General features: G+C 39.7%; 1 protein-coding gene across 1 annotated transcript; it reads right to left on the minus strand.

Annotated features, from left to right (window-relative positions):
* Positions 1-2,337: 2,337 nt before the first annotated feature.
* On the minus strand, positions 2,338-24,263 carry DHRS7 (dehydrogenase/reductase 7). The gene is made up of 7 exons (XM_020986485.2): positions 23,956-24,263; positions 20,951-21,103; positions 19,098-19,204; positions 17,579-17,818; positions 12,430-12,552; positions 11,338-11,553; positions 2,338-2,516 (listed from the first exon to the last, which is right to left on the minus strand). The coding sequence occupies exons 1-7, from the start codon at positions 24,086-24,088 to the stop codon at positions 2,469-2,471; spliced, it is 1,020 nt and encodes a 339-aa protein (XP_020842144.1). The 5' UTR covers positions 24,089-24,263; the 3' UTR covers positions 2,338-2,468.
* Positions 24,264-24,788: the final 525 nt, after the last annotated feature.

Here is a 24,788-nt window from a genome sequence, read left to right on the forward strand (position 1 = left end):
TATGAAGCCAATTATCCCACCTCAGTCATTTCTTCTGTCTTTTCTGAGCTCCTATGTGCACCAAATCATGCAGCATTTAGGTTTTTCTTATAATGTTCTGCATATTCTACCGTAGTAGTGTGTTGCTTAAAATAACACTGGACCTGAAGTCGAGAAGATGTGGGTTCAAATCTAGCTTTTGACACTTGCTAGCTATGTAATCCTAGGCAAGTTACGTAACCCCTATCCATCTGAGTTTCCTCATCTGTAAAATTGGGATAATACTGGCACCTACCTCCCAGGGTTGTTGCAAGGATAAAAATGAAATATTTGTAAAATGCTTAGGACAATGCCTAGCACATAGTAAGCACTAAATAAATGTTTATTCTCTAATAAATCCAGACTAACCCCCTTATTTTACAAATAAGGAAACTGAGACCCAGAGGACTAAAGTGATTTGCTGAAGGTCACACAGGTAATAAGTGTCAGAGGTAGAATTTGAACCTGGATCATTTGTACTAACACAATCTGTGATCTAGGTGGGTATGTGTTTTACATTACTTTTGGTTTTATAGTGAGGATAGTCCATATGATGTCTTTGATTGTGGACCTCACTGAGGAGGCCCTGGAATGTTCTGGGGTTTAGTGCAATCCCCTACCTTGCAGGGGTTGTGAGGATCAAATGAGATATTTATAAAAAGCTCTTAGCATGGTACCTGACACACAGTAGGCACTATATTTAAAGTGTTTATTTCCTTCTCTTCCCACTTTGGTTGAGGTGGAGGAGCCGATTTAAAAGTACCATCTGTAGTCTTTTCTATTCTCTTGGAATCTTCTCTTTTAGATATCGTAAAAATTGATCACTATGTTGCCTCCAATAAGATTTTTTCTGCACATATCTGGTCAGACCCAGCTTTCCTTCCTAATTTCCATCTTCTTTTCTTTTAGAACAATCACAAAATTGTATTTCAAATGAAGTACTAATGAAATAATCAATTCATTTGGTATTAATAATTTTACTGTTACAGTAACAATATCTGATGCTTCCCATTTTCTATATTGTTCTTACATACATTTTTATATCTTCAGTTCACATCATAATCATATTTATCAATTGGAATATAATTATGATTAGCATTTATAAACTTATTAAATAAAACACAGGATAGGTGCAAGCTTATAACTGCTTCTACTTTTCCATCATCCTCCTTGTTAACATTTTGCAAACAAGTTTATATTCTAAACCTATTTTTTTTCCTAGTGCCATCTCTCTTCTCAGCAAAGATGCTGAATAAATATATGGTAGTAGATTCATCAAAAAAACCCCAAACTTTTGGCATGTATATAAACTGTTAAGGCATCAAAGCCAGTGGCTGTTCAGTCAATTTTTTAGACAACCCCATTTGGAGTTTTCTTGGCAAAGATACTGGAGTGGTTTGCCATTTCCTTCTTCAGCTCATTTTACAGATGAGGAAACTGAAGCAAACAGGATTAAGTGACTTGCCCAGGGTCACACAGTAGTAAATGTCTGAGGTCAAATGTGATCCTTCCTGACTCCAGGTCTGGCCTTCTATCCATACCCCTAATATGGTTTAATAGCATTTGCTACGTTCTACTCATACTAGAGTTAGGTGTGTTATCTGTCTAATCTTTACTAAATTGTAAACCTGAGGTCAGGGAGCAAATTTTAGACATTTTTATCTCTCCTACAACAGTGGACTGAACCTTGGCCAGTCCATGTATATGCTGAATGAATCAATGTAGGCAATTGATTCACTTTCTTCCAACCTAAATTTGAAGCGCATATATGAGAGTATTTATAGCTGTGTTCTGAATAATAAACTTTTATTATTTTTTTTTGTTTTCCCATCACTTTCTCTTTATCTTCTTTCTACTACTCCCTCCCAGAATGCCATCTGGGATGCCTTTTTTTTTTAACAAAGAATTTTTTAAACGGAAGAAGAGAAAATAAATTCCACAAAACCAAATCAACACACCAACAAAATCTGACATTTTATCAATTGTTACATACCCGTGGATCTACTCCTCCCCCATCTCAGCAAAAGAGCAGGGGGAAATGTCTTCTCCTCTCTCCTTTGGGGCTAAGCTGTTTCTTTATACATTTGAAATAGTCTGGTGTCACTGTTTTGTGTTTGCTGTTCTTTCTATTTTCATCTTTGTAATTATGTAGTATACTATTTCTTGTCTCTATTCATTATATCCATTGTTTCTTGCAGTAGAGTATATTCCATTACATTCATGTACCACAATTTGTTTAGCTATTCCCCAACTGATGAGAATTCACTTTGTTTCCAGTGTAGAAGTGTTCGGTTTTTTTAAACTCAAGAATATGAAACATAATGTTTAAGATCTTTATTGCAGCATTTATGATTTGTTTTATGAATTGTTATAGAAATATAAACTGCATTTAAAGCATTTCATTTTTCCATTTCTTCAATTACAATGAGAAGAAAAATGCTGGTATTCTTTCAGTTTGATTTTTTCTCCAATGGTCTGAAATAAGAGGAATCGGCATCCTGTAACGCAGAGATAGTTACATTAATCAAAAATAATCATTCCACATTTTTCTTATTTCTGTTAATGATAAAGACATTTTGGGGTTAATCCTATAATTTTTGTATTGTGCTTAGGGCCAGACTCTGCTTTATTGCTATCACTGGAATGTTTGGAAGAGAAAAAAAAAACTTTGGGGCCTACAGATAAAGCCTTGTAAATATTTCATTAAGTTAGAGCCAAGCCCTTCAGCACCCTTTCCAAAGATAATGTTCCATAGCCTAGCTACAATTATTTAACAACAACAACAAAAAGAATAGAAAGTGAGCTTTCTTATGAAATAGACCTTCTGGAATATTGAAGTGATGCACGTCTTGACTCGTGTGATGGATGTGATAAGACTTTAAACTCTTGTCTTTGGGAGGCAGCAAATCAGGATTTTCCTGTAAGTGCAGCTCTCGGCCAAGGGACAAACCTATCTCAGGGGGCCCAAGACAAAGACAGCGGAGGTCAAGTTACATTCATCCTTGCTGTGATATCTACCAGCACTGTCTCTAGACCTTTCCTGCCTGCTCATGGGAAAAGAACCTCAAAGACTTTTGCAACCTGATTTTAACAAAATATTCTGTTTTACTTTCATGAACCTCACTAAAGGACTGTGCTCAGTTTGTATGATTCTTGGGAAAACTGGATAAAGATTCAAATTTGAGTGATAAGCACCCATCAAAACCTCAGACTTTAGGCAAAATATTAATCCCCTGACGGCTTGTAACACTAATCTAACCAGTTATGCTATCAACTGTGTTACTGTATTATGAAGAGCAATTGGCATCTGTTCATCCCACTTTTAAAAACTGTTTTTCTGCACTTCTGGACTATGATTTACCAGAGTGAATTACAAAGGAAATGTTTAACCCATTTACAGGGTAGATATATTTGATAAGAGATGAAGTGCAGATTAGTTTGTAATTTATTTTATTTCAAAGCTAATTTTGCTAATGAAAAACCATTAAAAGGAAAAGAAAGAAAAAAGGGGCATGTAGGTGGCACAGTACATACAGTACTGGCCCTGGAGTCAGGAGGAACTTAGTTCAAATCCAGCCTCAGATACTCAACACTTACAGTGTGACCCTGGGCAAATCCCTTAACCCTGATTGCCTTGCCAAAAAAAAGAAAAAAAAAGAAAAAAATGAAAAACCAAGAACAAATAAATTCCTAACAGACAGAATTTGTAAGCTAGCAGAAACACTAAATTCACAATGTGGACTGTGTTTTTGCTTCCCCTCCCACACCCAAAATAAAAATTCATGAAAACACTGTATATAGATAGAATAAAATATTCCAATCCTAAGGTTGGAACTCAAGAGAGAGACAAAATTGGAAGCCTTTATTTTTAGCCTTTACTTTTATCTCCTTATAGGCTTTGTTAACAGACTCTCCTCAATTCATTTAAGTATGTACTATGTGCTAGGTACTCTGCTAAGACAGGGAACACAAAGAAAGGTTAAAAACAAACAAACAAACAAACAAACAAAAAACCAATCCTTGCCTTCAAAGAGCTCACAATTTCATAGTTACTTCACTATCAATCATCCTTCTCTGGAATCTCTCCAACTTATTAATGTCCTTTCTACAATGGGGTGCCTAGAAGTGAACACAATACTCGAAGTGTGATTTGGGCAAAGTGCCTCTGACTTCGGCAAAGTCCAGCAGGGACTATCTCCTCCCTAATCCTAGATATCTCACTTCTCTTAATGCAGTCTATGATCTGTCATCATGCACTGGGCTCAAACTGAGCTTGCATCTCTCCCAGATGAAACGATGTCTCTCCCGCTCCCATTTTGTACTTGTAAAGTTGTTTTTTTTTTAAACCTAATTGTAAGACATTATTAAAATCTCTTCTTAGTACATTCAACCCAATGTTCTAGTCTGTCCAGATCATTCACCATTAGCTCTGTCTTTTCTTCTTCTCATCTCAAAACCCCTTGAAATCCCTTTACCTCTCTCCCCCATACTCCAGTCTGTAATAATAAGGTATCTATCCCTTCTACTCACTAAAGCTAACTCCCCTCCCCTCCAACAGGGGAATCTGAATCATTAGATTCTCTGAATCATCTCCTTTCTCTAATCTACAATCTATTATTTCCCTGCTGCATATAAATATGCCCAAGCCTCCCCCCTCCTTGGAAAGCCTTCATTAGACCCTACGAAGCCCTCAAATTTTTGTTGTTCTATGTCTTCCTGCCATCTCAGCCATACTCCTACAAAAAGTATTGCCTCTACTTCCTCTCCTCTCACTTAGCAGCTCTACTTCCTCTTCTCTCACTAAGTAGCTCTATTTACCTTGCTCTCGCTTAGCAGCTCTATTTCTTCTCCTCTCATTAACTTCTCTATCTTTTGTAATCTGGCTTCTGACCACAGCACTCAAATGAAATTACTTTCTCCTCTTGCCAATAATCTCTTTCTTCCCCCTAGAATATTTTTAAGTTCTGAATTTAAACACTCCTGAAAGGAGTATTTCCACACATAGAACAGAATATAAAAAGAGGATTCTATATGAAGCTGTTAATCTTCATTTCAAGCCCCTTGCTTAAGTGTTTAATAAATTCACCAATGATTTCTAATGGCCAAATCTGATGGTCTTCCATATGTCTGCATTTTTCTTGACTTCTGAAACTTTTTATATTGCTGAGGGTGCTCTCCTCTCTGGGTTTTCATGAGCCAGTTCTCTACTGCATCTCCCTGTATGTGAATGACCGCTCTTCTTAAGTCTCTTTGGTTTTCTCAACATCCCTGTCGCAGTCTCTAACTATAAACGTATCTGTCCCTGTTCTTCTTTTCTCTCTCTATTCTTTCTTGCGTACTGACTTGACCAGCTCTCATGGGTTTAATTATCATCTCGATGAAGATGACTCATGGATTTTTGTATCCATACCTAACACTGCTCCTGTCCTCCAGTCCCACGTCACCAACTGCCTATTGGACACTTTCAAGCTGAACCATCTCAAATCTCCAAAGAATTTTTAAATCCAACACATCCAAAACAAACTCATTATCTTTTCCCCATAATCCACTCCTTTTCCAATCCTATTTCTTTCTATTGTGGATACCAATATCATAGTCCTTCTAGCCTTCCAGATTTGCAAATATGGCATTATGTTCAATTTACTGGCACTCATTGCACACACCCAACCACCATCTCAATTTCCAGAGGTTCTTAAAGTGGGTGATACCACCCCCAGAGGGGTGCTGGACCAGTCCAGGGATTGGTAGGTAGTAGTAGCCTCTGGTATAATGGGGGGGCACTGAATAAAAATAAGGGGGTGGTGAAAGTATGAGAGAAAAAAAGAAGATAAGAAAACTTTGAAAAACTGTTTGTAGACGTTTCTTCTGTTGTGTATCAGAGTTAAAGCCATAGTGATTACATTATTTTCCAAATAAACACACAAAATGCAACTTATAACCAATCAGTGGTCAAGTCTGCTGACAAGTCTTAACAAGGAAGTGTTGGCAGTGTCACAAATTATCAGGAAGTCCAGCATGCATTGGCAGGAATATGTGTGTTAATGATTTGTTTACAATGCAATTATATATGGTTACATGACGCAGTACAGCATCATCAAAATTTCAATGCAAGAAAAACCCACCAGTTTCCAATAAATTATTAAATTTGTGACATTTTAATAAAATTTATGCTTTTTTGAAATGACAAATTTCAAAAAAAAACATTAAAGGATTAAAGATTTCTAGGGGGGCACTGAGTAAATTTCTTTTGAAAAGGTGGCAGTTGGCCAAATAAATTTGGGAACCTCTGATCTAAATCTTTCCATTTCTAGGTCTACAACATATCGCCCATTCTTCCCCTTCTTACTAACTCGCACAGCTACCACTTCAGTTCACACCTCAACCACCTCTTAACTAGACTAGAAATGGCCTCCTAATTTATCTCCCTGCTTAATGTCTTTCCTGACTCCAATCTATCCTCCACACAGTTGCCAAAGTGACCCTCCCTTAGTGTAGGTCTGAGCACATCACTCTTCTAAATAAACAAAATGCAGTGGCTACCTATTGCTTCAGGGCAGCTAGGTGGTATAGAGTCCTGGGCCTGAAATCAGGAAGGACTCATGAGTTCATGAGTCCTTCCTGAGTTCAAATCTTGCCTCAAACACTTAGTAGCTGTGTGACTCTGGGCAAGTCACTTAACCTCATTTGTCTCAGTTTCCTCATCTGTAAAATGAGCTGAAGAAGGAAATGGTAAACCAGTCCAGTATCTTTGCTAAGAAAACCTTAAATGGGGTTGCAAAGAGTTGGACATGACTGAAATGACTGAACACCAACAACCTATTGCGTCTCAGGCCAAATGCAAACTCCTCTGTTAGGCCTCTACACCCTGACCCCTAACCTAACTTTCCAGCCTCATCATCCACCACTCCCCTTCTCACAACCTGCAGTCTAGCCATATAATCCTTACTGTTCAATGAGTTTGTGTCTGCTTGCCCACCCTGCCATGACTGGCATGCATCCCCTCCTCACCTCCGCCTCTTGGAATCTCTTACTTCATTCAAGATGCAGCCCAAGCATTACTTCTAGCCTTTTCTAACACCCCAACTACCAATGTTTACCTTCTCTAAACTACCATTTCAGGCCGTGTTTATCACTTACATTTACCTACTAATTTTTGTCTTTTGTGACATGCACATATATAATGAGTATCTGTAGATATTATATGGTTTCCACTGATTTTCACTCTAGTAGCCAGTTCCTCCTTGTTGGTGAGAATCAAATCAAGAGTAGGAACTCCCTTTGCAGGTTTCTCTGCTCTTTAAAGGATAAAATGGTCTTTAAAGCAAACCAACACTCTGCTTGAGGCAGAAAGAGAAAGATCTGGCAGGCAGAAAACTCACATTCTCTATCACTACGATCGTACTTCTTCATGCCAGACTTTCCAAAACCACGTCACTTAGCTCTTTCTGTTGGGGGTCTCTAGGATATTTCACTGACATCCCCACTTATCTTTTTGGCTCCTCTCCCAAATTCATCCTCAGCTACTCTTAGAACTGGATGCCCTGAGGGCATATCAAACTCAGTGTTCCCAAAACAAAACTTCTTATCTCTTCCCCTCCCCGAACCCACTGCTCTTCTGAACTTCTATATTAATGTTAAGGGTACCACAATCCTTCCAGTCACCCAGGTTAACCAACTTGGCTTCATCAACAACTCCTTTCTCTTCCTCATCCCACATATCCAATCATGTGACAACTCTTATCTTTTCTCTACTTTTACAACCTGCTAATTTCCTGCTTCAAGTCTCCCTCCCATTCCAGTCCACCCTCCTCATAGCAGCTGAAGTGATTGTCCTGAACTGTAGGTTTGATCACATCACTCTCTTATTCATTAACTTCCAATGGCTCTCTAGTACTTCTGGGATCAACTATAAACTCCTCTGTTTAGCATGGAAAGCTCTCTACATCCTGGCCCCTTCCTATATTTCTATTCTATTTACACATTACTCCCCTCCACACACTCTACAATCCATTCAAATGGATCTAATCGCAATTCCAGAGGTATTCTCTTCCTTATCCAGACTTCCTAGAATTCCTGGTTTCCTTCAAGACGAGGCCCCAAAGCAAGAAAGGAGAGAAATAAATGGAAGGTTGCTGAGGCATTTTTAATGCAGAGAATAGAAAGCTGGAATGAAGTCAAGATATGCAGGACGGCTTCTACAACTACAGGATAAAATTATGTAACACAAACTAAACTTTAGTGAGATCTGTAGTTTCATGAACTATCCTCCTTTTCTGTTGTATTCTGTATATGGAAATGCTCATTTTATTTGGTGTCTGTTTAGTTCAGAATAAAAATAATTTTTGAAGGAAGGTTTAAAAAAAAAAAAACTAGGCTCCCTCCAGATACTAGCCCTTCCCTCTGAGGGGCACAAGGTCTGTTTGATTTTTTCTTTGTCTCCCTAGAGTTTAGCTCAAAGTCTGGCATGTGACAGATGCTTAATAAATGCTAGTTGATGGATTCTTTCATTAACTGACTCACTTAATTCTTCTATAATTTTCATTGTTGTTCAGTTGTGTCCGGCTTCTATGACCCCATTTGGGGTGTTCTTGGCGAAGATACTGGAGTGTTTTTGCCATTTCCTTCTCCCGCTTGTTTTACAGAGAAGAAACTGAGGCAAACAGGGTTAAGTGACTTACCCAAGGTAATATAACTAGTAAAGTGTCTGAGGCCAGATTTGAACTCAGGAAAATGAGTCTTCCTGACTCCACCCCCAGAGCTCTATCCACTGTACTCCATCTGCTGAGCTAACTAGTGTATTTTTTCACTCCTACTACATCTCAGTTTGAATACTGACTCTGCTACTTTCTACCTATGTGGCCTTGGGCAAATAGCACTCTGGGCTTCTCCCTCATCTGTAAAATGCGAGCTAGACTAGATAACCAGATCCAAGTCCACGAGACTGTGATCAGTCTCGATACAAAGCACCGTGTACCTAAGACCTTGGTCCAAACTTGCTCTGCTGGTGTTCTTCTCCACGGAAAATGTATTGTGAATAGGTCAAGTGATCTGCACAATGTTATGAAATAAGACACACACACACACACACACACACACACACACACACACACACACAGCCACACACACACACACACACACAGCCACACACACACACACACACACAGCCACACACACACACACACACACACACACACACAGCCACTGTTAAAATTTAGAATAAAACAACACTGGTAGTAGAAAAAGCACTTGACCAGGAGTCAAGGAGTCTTAGGTTCTGGTCTCTATTCTAACATTCTACAAGCCTTTGCTTGCAAGTGAGATCTGAGAAAAGTCAGTCCACAGATGACTAAGAATACCTGTAAAATTAGCAAACTAAATTAACAAACTATTGGTCAGTAACCACTTATTAAGCCTCTATTAACATGGAAAATCCTTATAGTATCATATTTTTTTTCTTAACCTCATACTGTTATTTCCTATGTTACCATAATAACAGCTCATATTTGCAAACCTCTTAGTTTACAAAGTGCTTTATATACTGAGTAGTATTCCATCTTACCCTCATAACAGCTCCATGAGACACAGGAATTAGTCCCATTTCATAGATGAGGAAACTAAAGTTTCAAAGAGTTTCTGTGACTTAAACTCTAATATTCAGCACGGTTCCTGGCACACAGTAGGCACTTAATAAATGCTTGCTGACTGATTGACTTGCCCATAATGATACAACTAGTTAACTATCAGAGGCTGGATTCAAACTCAGGTCTCTCTTGACTTAAGAGTCCAATGCTCTTTGCACGTTGCTTCTCAATCAGTTACTCTCATTTCCACTGCAATGCTCATAATTTCCTTAGGCATGCTTAGTAAGCTCTCCCCTTAGCTGCTGTAAAATCAGGCTCAAGAACAGACAGTTGCTGGTAATCCCTGCACAGTTTTGCTTTGGTATGCCTGGCCTCCTTATTTACAGAAACAGTACATGACTAAGAAATACATGGTATCATAGGATTTAGAGGCTGAAGACCTCTTAAAAGTTTAGGCCCATGGGGCAGCTAGGTGGCGCAGTGGATAGAGCTCCAGCCTTGAAATCAGGAGGACCTGAGTTCAAACCTGGCCTCAGACACTTGACGCTTACTAGCTGTATGACCCCACGCAAGTCACTTAATGACTTAGACCACATTAAGTGCACCAATATTGCACAGACAGGACTATAGTACACAGAGAAAGGGAGATGGCACAGGAATTAGCTCCACTTTGTAGAAGGCTGTATTGTCCAGGACAATAAGAGTCTGTAATGAGTCAAAAGAAAAGGATGCAAAGATAATTATCTTACCACTTTCTAGCCTGTTATCTAGGCATACCCCACATCAGGTTACCTGAACAAGACTGTCTGATAGAAATATCAGAATGTATTATAACTAGACCCAATCATTCAGCCAATTACTCATTTATATAGCGGAATTTTTATGGAAGGAATGACCCTCATGACATCATACTGCCTAATTATCGTTCTGCTGTGCTACCCTGACAATGCTGTTGCTCCTGCCCTGGGACTATACCATCCTGATTAGTGAGAGGTCACTACATCGAGCTGGCCCAGACCCTGGTCATGCTTTATTCTGGTCATCTTCCTGCTGTACACATACCCTCCCACCACACTCCCCACCCCAACTGTCCCTTGCATATTTACCTCCTCTTCTGGGTACAGAAATCAAATCAATGCTGCCATTGCTGCTGGAAAGAGCACGTCAACTGACTGACCTATAGCTCCATACCATCCCTGTGACGTTCTGGCCAAGAAAGCCCTTCCCTAACCATCACTCCCCTAGTCCGTGGTCTCTCCTGTCAGAATATCCTTAGCATTTGGCACAGTGCCTGGCACAGAGTGCTTGACACTGAAACAAAGTTTTTACTTGTTCATTAAAGGAACCGTTAGAAGAAATGAATAACCAATGTTGTGTTGATTTTTAAAGATATGTATATGTACAAGTATACAGAGCACACACACATATACATATGTATGTATTTATGAGTATACACTATTTGACAGTAACCTGTGATTTCATTACTGTAGGGAATTTCCAACAAGGAAATTTGTTCTACCAATGTAACTAGTCTTAGAGAATTGCCCAGGGTCCCGAAAGGTTAAATTACTTGTTCAGGTCACCAAGTGAGCACGTGTCAGACTCAGGACTTGAACTCAGGATACAGGCAGATAGACAGACAAACAGACAGACAGATATGAAAATAATAAAACTTGAGAACCAACAAATTCTTTGTATTCTTTGGCAAAGCTTTAGAAAAAAATACATAAGACCATACCAGTCCACTCTTAAAATTTTCAATTCTTCTGTATCCCAGCTTGTTCGTTAGCCACCAGGCCCAGGTTGGGGCATACTGCCAGATATAGCAAAATGATAGATATGGCTGTTCAGAAATCCAGGCTTCTTTTAGATCATTGGCCATGGATACCAGCATCAACCGAACACAGCGACTGGTTGCCATCTTATAGTCCTGATTTCCTGTGTTCTCTACTTTCTAGAAAATTGAAAAAAATTCCAGAGCTGTAAACAGTCATCTAATATTGGTTATTTATTAGGTTCTAGATATTGAGCACAGGCTATTTACTTTCTCAATCATATATAATCAATTTATCTGGCCTGGTGAAGAAGACTGTAACAGGGTAAACCTGAAACAGGTAACAATTCAATAGGAAGCTCTCTCTCTCTCTCTCTGTCTCTTACACACACACACACACACACACACATTCCTACAATAGTAACACATTTAAATATAGATTTTATGTGCTCACCTTCAACAGAATATTAAAAATAACTAATATTTGGGAATAATTAAAGTTAATTTTCTGGGAAAACATTAGCTTAACCCAAACAAATCAAAGAAATGTCTTGTAACTTAACAGATATCTACCTCAAAACTTCTTAGATGCCCATAAGTTAAGTTTTCATAAATTAAGAAACCTGAACTTCACCTCACCATAAATAGTGCATTGGCCTGAAAACAGGCTGCTTTTAGATGAGGGAGGTTGAGAAAACAAGAAAAAAGTTCATAGAAAAAGTTTTCTTTTATTTTTTATTAATTGCTTTATTTTACAAATTGAGCTCAGAGCTAATTAATTAGTTGATTAGTTTTCATTTCTATTAATGTATGAAGAGATACCAGATTATACCTCCTGACTGCCTTTGAACTCAGGATGAGATAAAGATATAAGCCAAAAGCAGCCAATGAGGCTATGTATGGGAAGTAACATCTCTAATTCCAGTTACATTTATAATGCTGGGTCAGAGTCATAAGATATTCAAAAACATATTTAACCTATTAAAACTTCTAGTCTACATGTATTCTAACAATGATACCTATAATTCACATTTTTCCAAATGCAAAAATTCTTACCTTTGAGACTTCTTCACAAAAGGCATTTTCTACAATGTTAGACTGTACAGGTCCAGGACAAATGAGCATAACTGTTATCTCCGGATATACTGCAAGTTCACTTCGGAGGCTATTAAAAAACCCCTAACAGACCACCCCCAAAAGATGTTTTGGTTATTAAACACAGACATAAGAATTAGCTTTCTTTAATCATTTATGAATTATGAGCCCATCATAATTCTTTTACCATAATTTGTTCTCTAGATAATGATATATAATAAAGTTTCACCTTTAAAAGCAGCATAGGTCTTTGTATTAGACTTTAGGACATCTAGTCCCACTTGTGAACATATGCAGAAATTCCTTTAACAACATTCCTAAGAGGGAGGCATTCAGCCTCAGAACGGGTGCTTCCAGGAACAAGTAGCTCATGACTCTCATGAGATGGCCCATTCCATTTTCAGACAGCTCTAACTTTAAGAAGTCCTGCTTCCCTATATATCAGTCCTAGTACTACTTCCTGGAGATCAGAATAAGTCCTCTTTGACATAACAGCTCTTCAAATTATTGAAATCAATCAACAGGTGCTTCTTAAGCTTACTAGCTGTCTGATCTTGAGCAAGTCACTTAACCCTGTTTGCCTCAGTTTCGTCATCTATATAACAAGCTAGAGAAGGAAATGACAAACCATTCAAATATCTCTGCCAAGAAAACCTCAAATGGGGTCATGAAGAATCAAGCATGACTGAAAAATAACTGAACAATAACCTACTGTATTTCACTGCATAATCATCGCAGATTTCACACCAAATTTTTTGCAAAAAAAAGGTGGGGTGCGACCATCATGTGAAGCTTTTTTTTTTAAATTTGTGCCAGTATTACTTAAAAATCACTTATTACTACACTGTTTTTGGTGCAAGATTAGGATGCATGGAATACTCATTAAAATATGCTAAAATTGGAAAGATGCAAGTCTTAACCATATCATGTAACTTATTCATGGCAGCTTCACCTGCCTGCCCACTCCCCTGGGGCCTACAGCTCTTCACTGGGTTGAGTGACAACACCGCACCACTCTAAACAAGCCATGCAAGTTGGCTTTCACAAATATGCTGACCATGCACGTACGCTGAGAATTCTTGTCTTGGACTTACAATGCAGGACAGATAAATGTGTATCCATATGCCACTGGAGAATACATTGCTGCTCTCTTTATCTTTTCAGTGGTGTGATGAACGGAATTATACTATGCAACGATTACACAATGAAAGTGATAAACCAATTTTGCGACTGGAAAAACAGGGTGCGACAATTATTGGTGGTGATAATTATGCAGTGAAATATGGCAAGTCTTCACTAGTTATAATCAGCACAGAGCCACTGGTTCTTAAGGGTTCAATTCAAATGTATTCCTGCTAGAATGCTGGCAAGATTTAACACTTGTTTAATATTAATTCTGTACCAAGTACTGATATGGGCAGGGATATACATTTCTTCTCTTCTGATATCTGTCCCCCATCTCACCTCTACAACCTTAGGGTGCAATTACTTGTGTGAGACTCTCTTGCCACTCTCTCCCTTTACACTGACACCTCAGCCCCAATCCCTACTCACTGCTACACTGTTCTCTGCCCCTGCACACTATCTGCTCCCGATGCAGTTATGGTTAGATAGTTACAACTCTAGATCTTGCCTAGCTACATTCAAATCAGGGGTTCAAGTCTAGTGATAAGTCACTAAAATGTTGTGGGTCATGGTTGTACAAAAGCACCATCTGTGGATGGGAGCCCCCTCTCTACTTACCATAGTAGTCAGTTTAATTTCATATATGTTCCTTCATACATGATACTCCATCTTCTGGCTCCACACCTTTTGATAAGCTGTTTCCCATTCCTAGACTGCACTGATACCTTACCTCTGCCACTTAGAATCCCTAATTTTTCAAAGCACAGCTCATGTATCATTTACATGAAGAATTTCCTGACCATCCAAACGACCAGCGCTTCCTCACCACCTCAAAATTGCTTTGTATTTATTTTGTACATATATTGAATCAGCTCTATATGTGTATGCTGTCTGGGTAGACTATAAGACCTTTGAGGGCAGCAACCTTTTGGTCTGACACATGGAAGATGACTAATACATTCATTCTTCTTGACCAACTGATCTTCCTCATCAGTTTTGTCTGAATCACTTCTTAGGATCAAAGCTGATCCTGGAGCTGGAAAGGGCATTAGAGACCTTCTGATTGAATGCCTAAAGAGTTCAGATCCAGCCTCAGACACTTTCTAGCTGTGTGACCCTGGACATGTAATTTAACCACTGTCTGCTTCGGTTTCCTCATCCGTAAAATGGGGATAATAGTAGCACTTATTTCCCAGGGTTGTGGTGAAGATAATAAAAGATAGTATTTGTAAAGTACTTAGTATAATACTGGGCACACAGAAGATGCTTACTAAATGCTCATTTCCTTCCTTCCTATGTGCTGTATGTGCTCTTTGCCCTGATAAAATGTAAGCTCCTTGAGGGTAGGGAACATTTTGTTTGGCACATAGCAGATGGTTACAATTCTTGATTAATCAATTGACTGATCTTCCTACTTCAATTTTGTAAGAGAGTTTTGTTTGGATCTCTTCTTAGGATCAAAGCATCTAGAACCGGAAGGGACACTGGAGATTATTTGATTGAATTCCTTAATTTTCCAGATAGGAAATTCAGGCCCACAGAAGTGACATGATGTGTCCAGGGATGTGTCCTCATTGTCTGATTCCAGGATAAAGGGATCTTTTTGCTCCTTTTACATTCTATCTTGTAGCATACTTATTTGTATATTTATTATATCTGTAATAGCTGACTACAGGTGCTTTGAGAACAAAGATTGTGTTTTTCATCTTTGTATCCTCAGTATCTAACCAGGACAATGTTCGTTTTAGGTATTTAACAAACTGTTGTTGAATTCAATGGAAATTTAATCTTATTACCACCTCAAAACTGCTTGCCTGCCCTTCAGAGCAGTGACATCATAGGTAAATAACTTACCACTTTCCTTTATTAAAAAAAAATTATAATCTAGAGAGGATTCTGGGAAGATGGTGGAGTAGGTCAGAAAATTCCAAGCTCTCCAGATTTCCCCCACAAACAAGGCAAAAACAGCATCTCAAGACAAACGTAGAGCGCAAGAATTGGGGCAGAACAGTGGTCCTCCTGCAATAAGAAGACCCAAAGAAAAATGCCAGGACCAAGGTTTGGTCTTTAAGAAGTATAAACACCTCCAGGTTAGTTCCACTGAAATAGCAAGCAGCTAGGCCTTGGGACTAAGCTGGGTTTAGAGGTAGCCTTAAGCCCTACCCACAGTGTGGGGCCTTGGGCTCTGAGCTGGGGAAGATTGAGGCAACCTCTGCTGAGAAGGGACGCCAGGATCAGCCTGCGTGAGAAAGGACCGCCACACACTCAGTGAGTGTAGTGGCAGTGGGGCAGAGATGCCATGGGCTGTGGGCACTTACAGGAGGGCAGAGTTCAGTTACGGGCCAGAGAGGAGAACTGAAGGAAGGTCTGAGGCCAGAAACACCCCCCAAGAACTTGAGTTCAAATCCAGCCTTAGACACATAACACTCACAAGATGTGTGACTCTGAGCAAGTCACTTAACCCTCACTGCCTCACATAAAAAAAAAAAGATCAGAAGTAGAATTTATTAGGAAAAAAGAAAGCAGGGGTAGTAATCATGATCTCAGATAAAATTAAAGCTAAAATCGATTTAATCAAAAAAGAAAAGCAGGGAAACTATACTATATGTCAATCATATTCATCAATATTGTTTTAGACTACTTAAAATAACTAATGAGGTTGGAATATCGCTGTGGTGTAGGAAATGATGAGTCGGTGGACTTAGAAAAATATGGAAAACCTTGGATTTATGAAGGAAGATATTATCTAGGGGCAGCTAGGTGGCGCAGAGGATAGAGCTCCAGCCTTGGAGTCAGGAGCACCTGAGTTCAAATCTGGCCTCAGACACTTGACACTTAACTAGCTGTGTGACCCTGGGCAAATCACTTAACCCCAACTGCCTCACCAAAAAAAAGAAAAAAGATATTGTCTACCCTCAGAGAAACAGAGGACAACCAAGTATAGTATGATCTTACATTGATGCATATGAATGTATGTCTATGTATGAGTATGATTATAGATATCTAAGTATATGTATGTGTATGTAAGTGTAAGTATGTATACATATGTGTGTATGGATATGTAAATCTATATATGTATATATAAATGAAATAAATGAAAGAGATCAAGGAAAAATTAAAAAGAAAATAAGAACAATCCAAGAAAAACAAGGAGATTATGAAAAGAAAGTCAACCAATTGGAAAAGAAGATCCAGAATCTTATGGAAGAAAATTAGAACTGGGCAAGGGGAGCTATAAGTTCCCAGCTAAGTTATAAGAGACCAAGAAATAATAAAACAAAATATAAAGAAAGAAAAAATAGAAGAGAACATGAAACATGGTGTAAGAAAAACAAAGTAAAAAGTGCACAGCAGAGAAAAAAAGAAAACTTACAAGGAAGCAAAGATGCAGTTTTCAATACAATGTGCAGTATTTACTATATCGGCTTTCTTAAAATAGAAATTTATTGCTGTATATTTTGAATTCTCTCATATTCTGCTGTGCACAGGATATGCTTTTTTCTTTTTCTTATTTTTATTTAAGTTTACAATATGTTTCTTTTTCTTTTCCCATTGTGTATTTAAGTTTTAGTAGTAAAAAAACAAAAAAAAAAGAAATGGAAATGTATTGCTATATATTTTGAATTCTCTCACGTTCTGCTGTGTATATGGCAATACTTTTTTCTTTTTCTTATTTTGTATTTAAGTTTTAAAATTAGGTTTATAATATTTTATTTTTCTTTTCTTATTGTGTATTTATGTTTAAAATAAATTAGTAAAAATTATAATTTATGCACATACATTAACATATACATAAAATTATAAAATGTCACACCTGCAATTAAACTTTTTAAAATAACACTGACTAAAGATATAGAACTATCTTTTCCAAACCACCAATTTGGACACGTTTCACTTGGTCACTGGCCAGAAGGGAGAGAAAAGGTGGGGCACAGTATCCTGGGGACACTTCTGAATACAGAATGTTCAGTAAAAACCAACTTACGTGAAGTGCGTGTTTGGTAGCGGCGTAGCCTGAGACCAGAGCAACTCCTCCAAGGCCCATTAAACTGGATGTTGTAACAATCTTCCCTTGCTTCCTTTCAATCATATGAGGCAAAACACATTTTGTTAAGGAGACAGTGCCCATAAAGTTAATGTCCATTATCTCTTTATAAACATCCAGGTTTGTTTCCTCAAACAAAGAACGTTGACTTCTTCCACCATTGTTTACCAGAATGTCAATCTTGGGTAAAAAAAGCAAACAAAAAATTACAAAGGGAAAGTGACTACATTGTTAACTGGAATAATTTTCTCACTGGAAGATTACTATACTGAAATATTAGGTAAGGCATCACAGTTCTAGCCAGAACAACAATAAAAAAAAGTAACCAGTCACCAACTCAGAAACAGAGAGGCAAAATCATTATTTCAGTCACCAATCTATTGGCTCTGTCTACAAATCACTTATAGGTAACTAGGTGGCAAATCAGACAGATGCCTGGACCTGGAGTGAGGAAGACTTGAGTTCAGATCTAGTCTCTGACCCTTACTAGCTCTGAAAACTTGGACACAATTGATGTTGGTCTCCCAGTATTAATTTCTGTAAAATTGGGATGCTAATAGTAGCACTCACCTCCCAAGGTGGTTGTGAGGATAAAATGAAATAATATTTATAAAGTTCATTGCAAAACTATAAATGCTAGCTATTATTATAATGAAATTAATTAAATTCCCACTGCTCTAAAACTGACAAAGGGTAATCAATACATAAACTAATTTCCATATTTCATAGAAATCATTTCACTATACTGTATACATTACGACATACCTTCTACAAAGAAAGCATACCAGGGTAAGAATAAGCTAGCTCTTAACTTCCATACCTTAGACCCAATTCTATTTAAGTTTAAAAACATTTTTGCTGATTTACAAAGCACTCCTAGGATGGTGTCCCATCTATCTTTCTGCCCCTTATCATGAATTCTTGCCTGGGACTGTTTCTTTACAACATTACTCCTATGTCCAATTATGTGGTACTCATAGCTTCCGCAGTATAAAGCTGACAACATTTTCATTCGTGCTTCAGAGATAAAGGATTTTAAAATATGCTGAAGCAGATACCTAACTTACTGACTCTCCCCTATAGGTTGCAGTTATACAAACACACACACACACACACACACACACACGTGTGTGTGTGTATATATATTTTTTCCCCAATTACATGTTAACACAATTTTTAAACTTATTTTTAAGTTAAGAGTTCCAAATTCTAACCCTTCAACCCTCCTTTTCCTCTACTTTCTGTGAGTTGGTAAGCAATCTGATATACAAAACATTTCCATATTAGTCATTTTGTACAAGAAGACTTGAATTTTTAAAAAAGAATGAATGAAAATGAAAAATAGCATGCTTCAGTCTGTATTCAGACAATATCAGTTCTTTCTCTGAAGGCAGATTAGATAGTAGTTGCAGTTACTTTTAAAAAAAGACAATGTCAACCAACTCAACACACAACTTACTTGACCAAAATATTGGAGAACTTTTTTTGTTGCTGCTTCATGAGAACTTCTGTCAGTCAAATCAAGGGGTAAAACAAGGATGTCCTTTTCTTTCAAGTTGCTAATTTCTAAATGAAGAGGTTGAAACACAGACATGACCGTTGACTCACTGCTCACTCACATTCTCATTTGCATTAAACACAACTCTCATCCCACCCCTAAGAAAATGCACATTGCTAGGGCAGAGTTTTCCATCGGTTTCTAAAAGAGGTGTCAGATATGTACAGCTTGGAATACTACAGCAACTACTTTCTTAGGACGATATCTTGGTTGGACTAGCAAAAAGTGGGCTATCCCATTTCTATGGGTAGAAGTCCATAGAGCAGGAGCAGAAGGGATCACATTGAAGTCCAGACTCTGTTATAAAGTCTGAAGAAGGATCAAATCAGATTTAGGACAACCCCTGGAGAAGCACAAAAGGCCTATGTATATTTCCTATATGGCTCCAAGAGTACTGTGTTTAATATTAGCAAGATGTCACAATCAATTGTTCAGAGAATGTAATAGGTAGAAGTGTTTGTTAGGAATTACACCCAAATAAAATGTAGCAACAATTGCTTTCAAGGAAGGAGTTAACAGCCATAACCCAGATAGGCTCAAAGAGTAATACACTGCAAAAAGGGAGGGATCATAATTCGAATTATGCGTGTATTTCAATTTGCTATCTGATTGTTGCTTGTCCTCCTTCTTCGAAGAGACCATGACATCAGGAAGGTGATGTCATGACTTGTAAGTGATTTAAGTGAGGGAGGGTAGTGCAAAGTCAGCAGCCTCACTCTCTCCCTCTGGAGCCATCTGGGTCCAGTGGGCAGATATAGATCAGGACAACTGGACATGGTCCAGGATGCAGTGGGAGACCCTGGCCTTTTTCACCAGTTCTCCCTAAACAGCTCAGAGAGGGCCAAGTGATCTTGGTGTTTTAGTGATGCAGTAGCCTGATAAAATTTCAAAGAAAGCCAAAAAAACCCTGCAAGTTTTCACAGTGGTCAGGAAACATGGTGAATAAAGCAAGATAAGAACTAGCTATAAAAGGATCCTGTGACCCTGCCTCACCACTAACTTGGCAACTACAGGGATGAGCACATTAATCAAATAGTTGAAAAAGAAATTGCAGAAGGAGGACTGATTGAATACAATAGGGTTCTTTCTGTCTTATCACCAAAACAAGACTATTTTTGCAGATGGAAAAGAAACTCGTCTAACAAAAAAATTCAAAATTCTCAGAATTTGGGGCTTGAATTTCTAATAATAAATATTAGCTAGGATACTTGAGATTGCTTCTAAATGACACACCAAAACCAAAAAAATTTAGCCTGATTGCCATATTTATGACAACATCTTAAGTTATTAGAATTATTTATTACTGTTGTTGTTATTATTCCCTATCCCCTCCACTACCTCTTTATTTTGTAGAGCAGGAGTTCTAGAAGGGACAAGTTGCATAAGAAAGAATCAAAGGGAACAGTATGAAAATTCTGAAGAAAAAGGAATGAGTTATGGTTACGGGTGGGAGAAGGGGCAAAGACTACATGAAAGTGCACAAAATATAACCCGCCCCGGGTACTGGTAATGATATCACAGGAAGATGATATCACAAAATAGAAAGCAGAGCTGATCTGGCTGAAACACAGCACATGGGTAGGTCAGGGTGGGTAGGGGTGGCAGATGGATATTCGGGTCCAAGCACTCAAATCAGGGACAAGAGAACCTCCCCCCAAAAAAGTTCTACCAAATTCTCATAACTGTATCTGAGTTTAGACTTTAATTTTAAAAAATTATTTACATAAATGAAGTCCATTTGTAATTTTACTTACCAAGACATTTATTTTTCACCCTTTCTAGTTTATCTGCGTTTCTTGATGACAGCACAAGGGACGTTCCCAATTTAGACAACTGGTAGGCAAGCTCTTCACCAATGCCGCTTGAGGCTCCTGTCACCCAAGCCACCAAATCAGGTAACTCCCATTCTGCTCAAAAGAAAATGGGGGGGGGGGGGATATGGATCATCCTAACACATAAATGAGTAACAAAAACCCTGTTCCTTCTTTCAAAAAATAACTTTAACACAAAACACAAGGATACCACCTGCAAGAAAAACAAGAACATAAACTCTTCAGGGAAATCTTAGACTATTATTGACAACTTCTGAGACAGTGGTTTCAGTGGAGTGAACAGGCTGGAAACCAAAATACAAGAGGTTGAGAAGTGACTGAGAAAAGAGGAGAGGAGAGAAGTGGAGGCAATGGCTATGGACAGTGTTCTTCTAGTTTAGCTGTAAAAATAAGACAGCTATAGCTTGGTAACATTAGGGTATGATAAAGTCAAATGATAGTTTTATTTAAAAAGAGGGAGACCTGGGGCAGCTAGGTGGCACAGTGGATAGAGCACCAGCCCTGGAGTCAGGAGGACCTGAGTTCTAAGCCAGCCTCAGACACATAACACTTACTAGCTGTGTGGCCCTGGGCAAGTCACTTAACCCCATTGCCTAGCAATAAATAAATAAAATAAGCATGTTAAAATATTCTCAGAAGATTTTTTTTAAAAAGGGGGGAGAGCAGCTAGGTGGCGCAGTGGGTAGAGCACCAGCCCTGAAGTCTGGAGGACCTGAGTTCAAATCCGCCTTCAGACCAAACACTTGACACGTACTAGCTGTGTGACCCTGGGCAAGTCACAACCCCAACTGCCTAAAAAAAAAAAATGAGGGAGACCCAGGCACTTTCATATGCAAAGGGGAAGAAACCAACAGAGATTGAAGATACACAAAAAAGCAGGGATAACAGTAGGATCTAGCTCTCAGAAGAGATGGGTAGGACTGGGATCAAAGGTAGAAGCAGAGGGTTCGCTTTAGCAAGGAGAAAGATGATTATCTTTGTCAGAGATTAAAGCAAAAGAGGAAAGAACTGGGAGATTAGGTTGAGGATTTTAAGGTGTAGGATGAGGATGAAAAGGATGACTTCTATTTTCCTGACAAAGTAGAAAACAGGATCTTTAGCTGACAGAGACTGGGGTCCTAAACTCTGGTCCCGGTCAGGTTCCTGAAGGTGAAAGTTGTGGTGTCAGAGGGGGAGGCCTTGAAGAGAGAGCACTGTCCTGAGCGGGGTCTGGTCCAGCAAAGGGAGCTCTGTGGTAATGAAGAGGTGAAGAGTTTGTGGCCATGAGTCAGAGCAGGGTAGCATCATATTCCAGAGCTGTGGAGGTGGAAATAGGAGGCCTCCAAATCCATGCCCTGAGCAGACCTGGTGCCAGAGAATCCCCTCACAATGTGTCAATAGAAAACCATCCCAGATCCCTCACGGTAACTCTCCAGGGCAGCTGTCGCACTCCTGCCCCTCCCGTGGATGTACAGTTAACTATTTCCCACCTCCTGATGCCACCTGTGGCAAGGACTTGCAACCGGCAGTGCAAAGAAAGCAAGCGGTTTGATCCCCAATATTCTCCAAATTTGGTCTGAACAAGCAAAGTACCAGTGGGCTTTATCACCTCCCTTGGTCTGAGGACAAAGCCTCTATTGGTATTTGTTCTGCCCTAAGTAGTTCAGAAAGTTCTTGTGAGAATTAAATGCAATACATGATGCAAAGCATTTTTGTACTATTCAAGTGCTATATAAATACAAACCAGGAGAAGTAAAATGTTGCCAGTTCAATCAGACAAAAAGAAGGACTTATTCTCCCCTAATAGCCCAACCATTTACTCCTTCCAACACCAAGACAGAGCGAAGCACACAGAACAAATGAGAATCCTAATCAAATTGATACATGGCCACATCAAAGGAACAAGCTCATATTTTGACATCTATTCTGTTTTACCTAATGCTCCTGAGGCTGTGCAACACATGAGAAGCAAAGTGAACTTACCAGTGTAGCAACTTAAGGGGCTTTCAAAAACGCTCAACCACCTTGCTGTGCCGTGAAATTGCACCTTCCTATTAAAATTCAAAGATCTTTGACACAGATCATCCCAGTTTTCTCCACTTACTTGTGGTATGGGGGAAATAGCATGGATTCAGGAGTCGGAGATGTTTGGTTCAAATCTCACCTTTACCTGTGTGATCTGGGGCAACTAAACCTATGATCCTCACCACTATGCAAGTAGAGAGCTTTGCAGAACCCTAATGGGTGTTATAAATGCTACAGAAACTAGCAAAAAGAATAGTCTTTGTGTGCACTTTGTAAAAAGGATTACTGCATCACTCAAAGTATGAAACAGCGCCGTTCAAATTCTATCGCGCTAGGGCAAGACTTACCAAGCATAAACGACTAACAACCCTTCTCTTTCACAACCGCGGTGTGAAGTAAGCGGGTAGCTCCTTGAATCTGCTGGATGAGCTTTCTGATGCCTAGTCCCTCAGGTAAACAAGAAAGGGATGAGGAGCAGGAATGGCTTGGGAAGGGACCATCTTAAATGCGCTATAAACTCCACCCTCCATCCAAACAATGAGGATCCTTGGGGACGAAGAACCTCCCTGATCTGGAAACTCTCCCCCCTTCTGTATTTCGCAGGAGTTTCCCAAGACAAGAAGCAGCGAGGCCTACCCGAGAACGCTCCTCCCCAGCCACTAATCGAGGTACCCACAAAGTCAGATTTCTCAATCTCTCCTTCCTTTCAGAGAGGGGCTGGGCTCTGCACCGCCTTGCTTCTAGCCATGGTGGGGAGCACGAGTGGCTCCACTCCGCGTTCACCTCCAGCTCTCAGGAGGGATGCTTTTATTCCACACCAGAGGGGGTGCCGAGCTCACTCACCAACCCCTTGGGAAGCCAGCAGCCGCCACAGCCACCGGAGTCTCACCCGACAATCCCTAGCGTCTGGACGAGGTCCTCACCTGGCCGGCGTCCCTGCCATTCTGCCCAGAGCAGAGTCAGGTCGCCGTCTGCCCGCACGAAACGGATCAGCTGCACCCCTAAGTACACGAGCGCACAGGCCAGCAGCAGGGACCACAGGAGATCCCAGCTCATCTCGCTGAGCCAGGCTGTACTCCCAAGAAAAGGTAACCGCGGGAAGCCCTCTTCTCCTGGGCGCTGGCCTTCCTCTTTTCGGGGTTGTCGCCTTATCCCCGGGACTCAGCACCGGCGCTGCTTGGAAAGCTGGGTGGCCCGGCAAACACTCCGAGCCAGGCCAGGACTCTATAAAGATTTCCCCAAGCCCCGCCTCCTGACCCTTGCTTGCAAACCGGTCCTCCCTCTACGCAGTTCTGCAAGCAGAGGAGGACTTTTGTAACACAGGGAACTGTGCATGAAGAGCGGAGAGGCACTTTATAAGTCTCTTAATTCTGCTCCCTCGTTTTACGAAGGAGGCTACTGAATCCTAGAAAGAGGTGATCTGTCCAAAGTCAGACACAGAAAAAAAAATAATAATTTGAAACTAGTTTACCTGACTCCAAATCAGACCAGGCGGTCTCTTTCTGCACCCCACCTTCCAAACTCCTGGGGCAGCCCACCCCTGATGTTAGAAAGCGTGCACACGAGATCAAGGAAATTTGTTTTGTCTAATTAACGCTGGAGAAAGGAGGTTGGGCAAGGTCAAGGCCGGGGTGGGGAAGAGGAAAGTGGGGGGCCGATTTCTAGGTAGCTAGAACACTGGTGTTGGAATCAGGAAGGATCATCTTCCGTTGAGTTCAAATCCAGCCTCAGACACTTACTAGCTGTGTGACCCCGG

This window comes from Phascolarctos cinereus, unplaced genomic scaffold (genome assembly GCF_003287225.1).
Source record: "Phascolarctos cinereus isolate Bilbo 61053 unplaced genomic scaffold, phaCin_HiC Scaffold_3;HRSCAF=262, whole genome shotgun sequence".
NCBI classification, from domain to species: Eukaryota; Metazoa; Chordata; class Mammalia; order Diprotodontia; family Phascolarctidae; genus Phascolarctos; species Phascolarctos cinereus.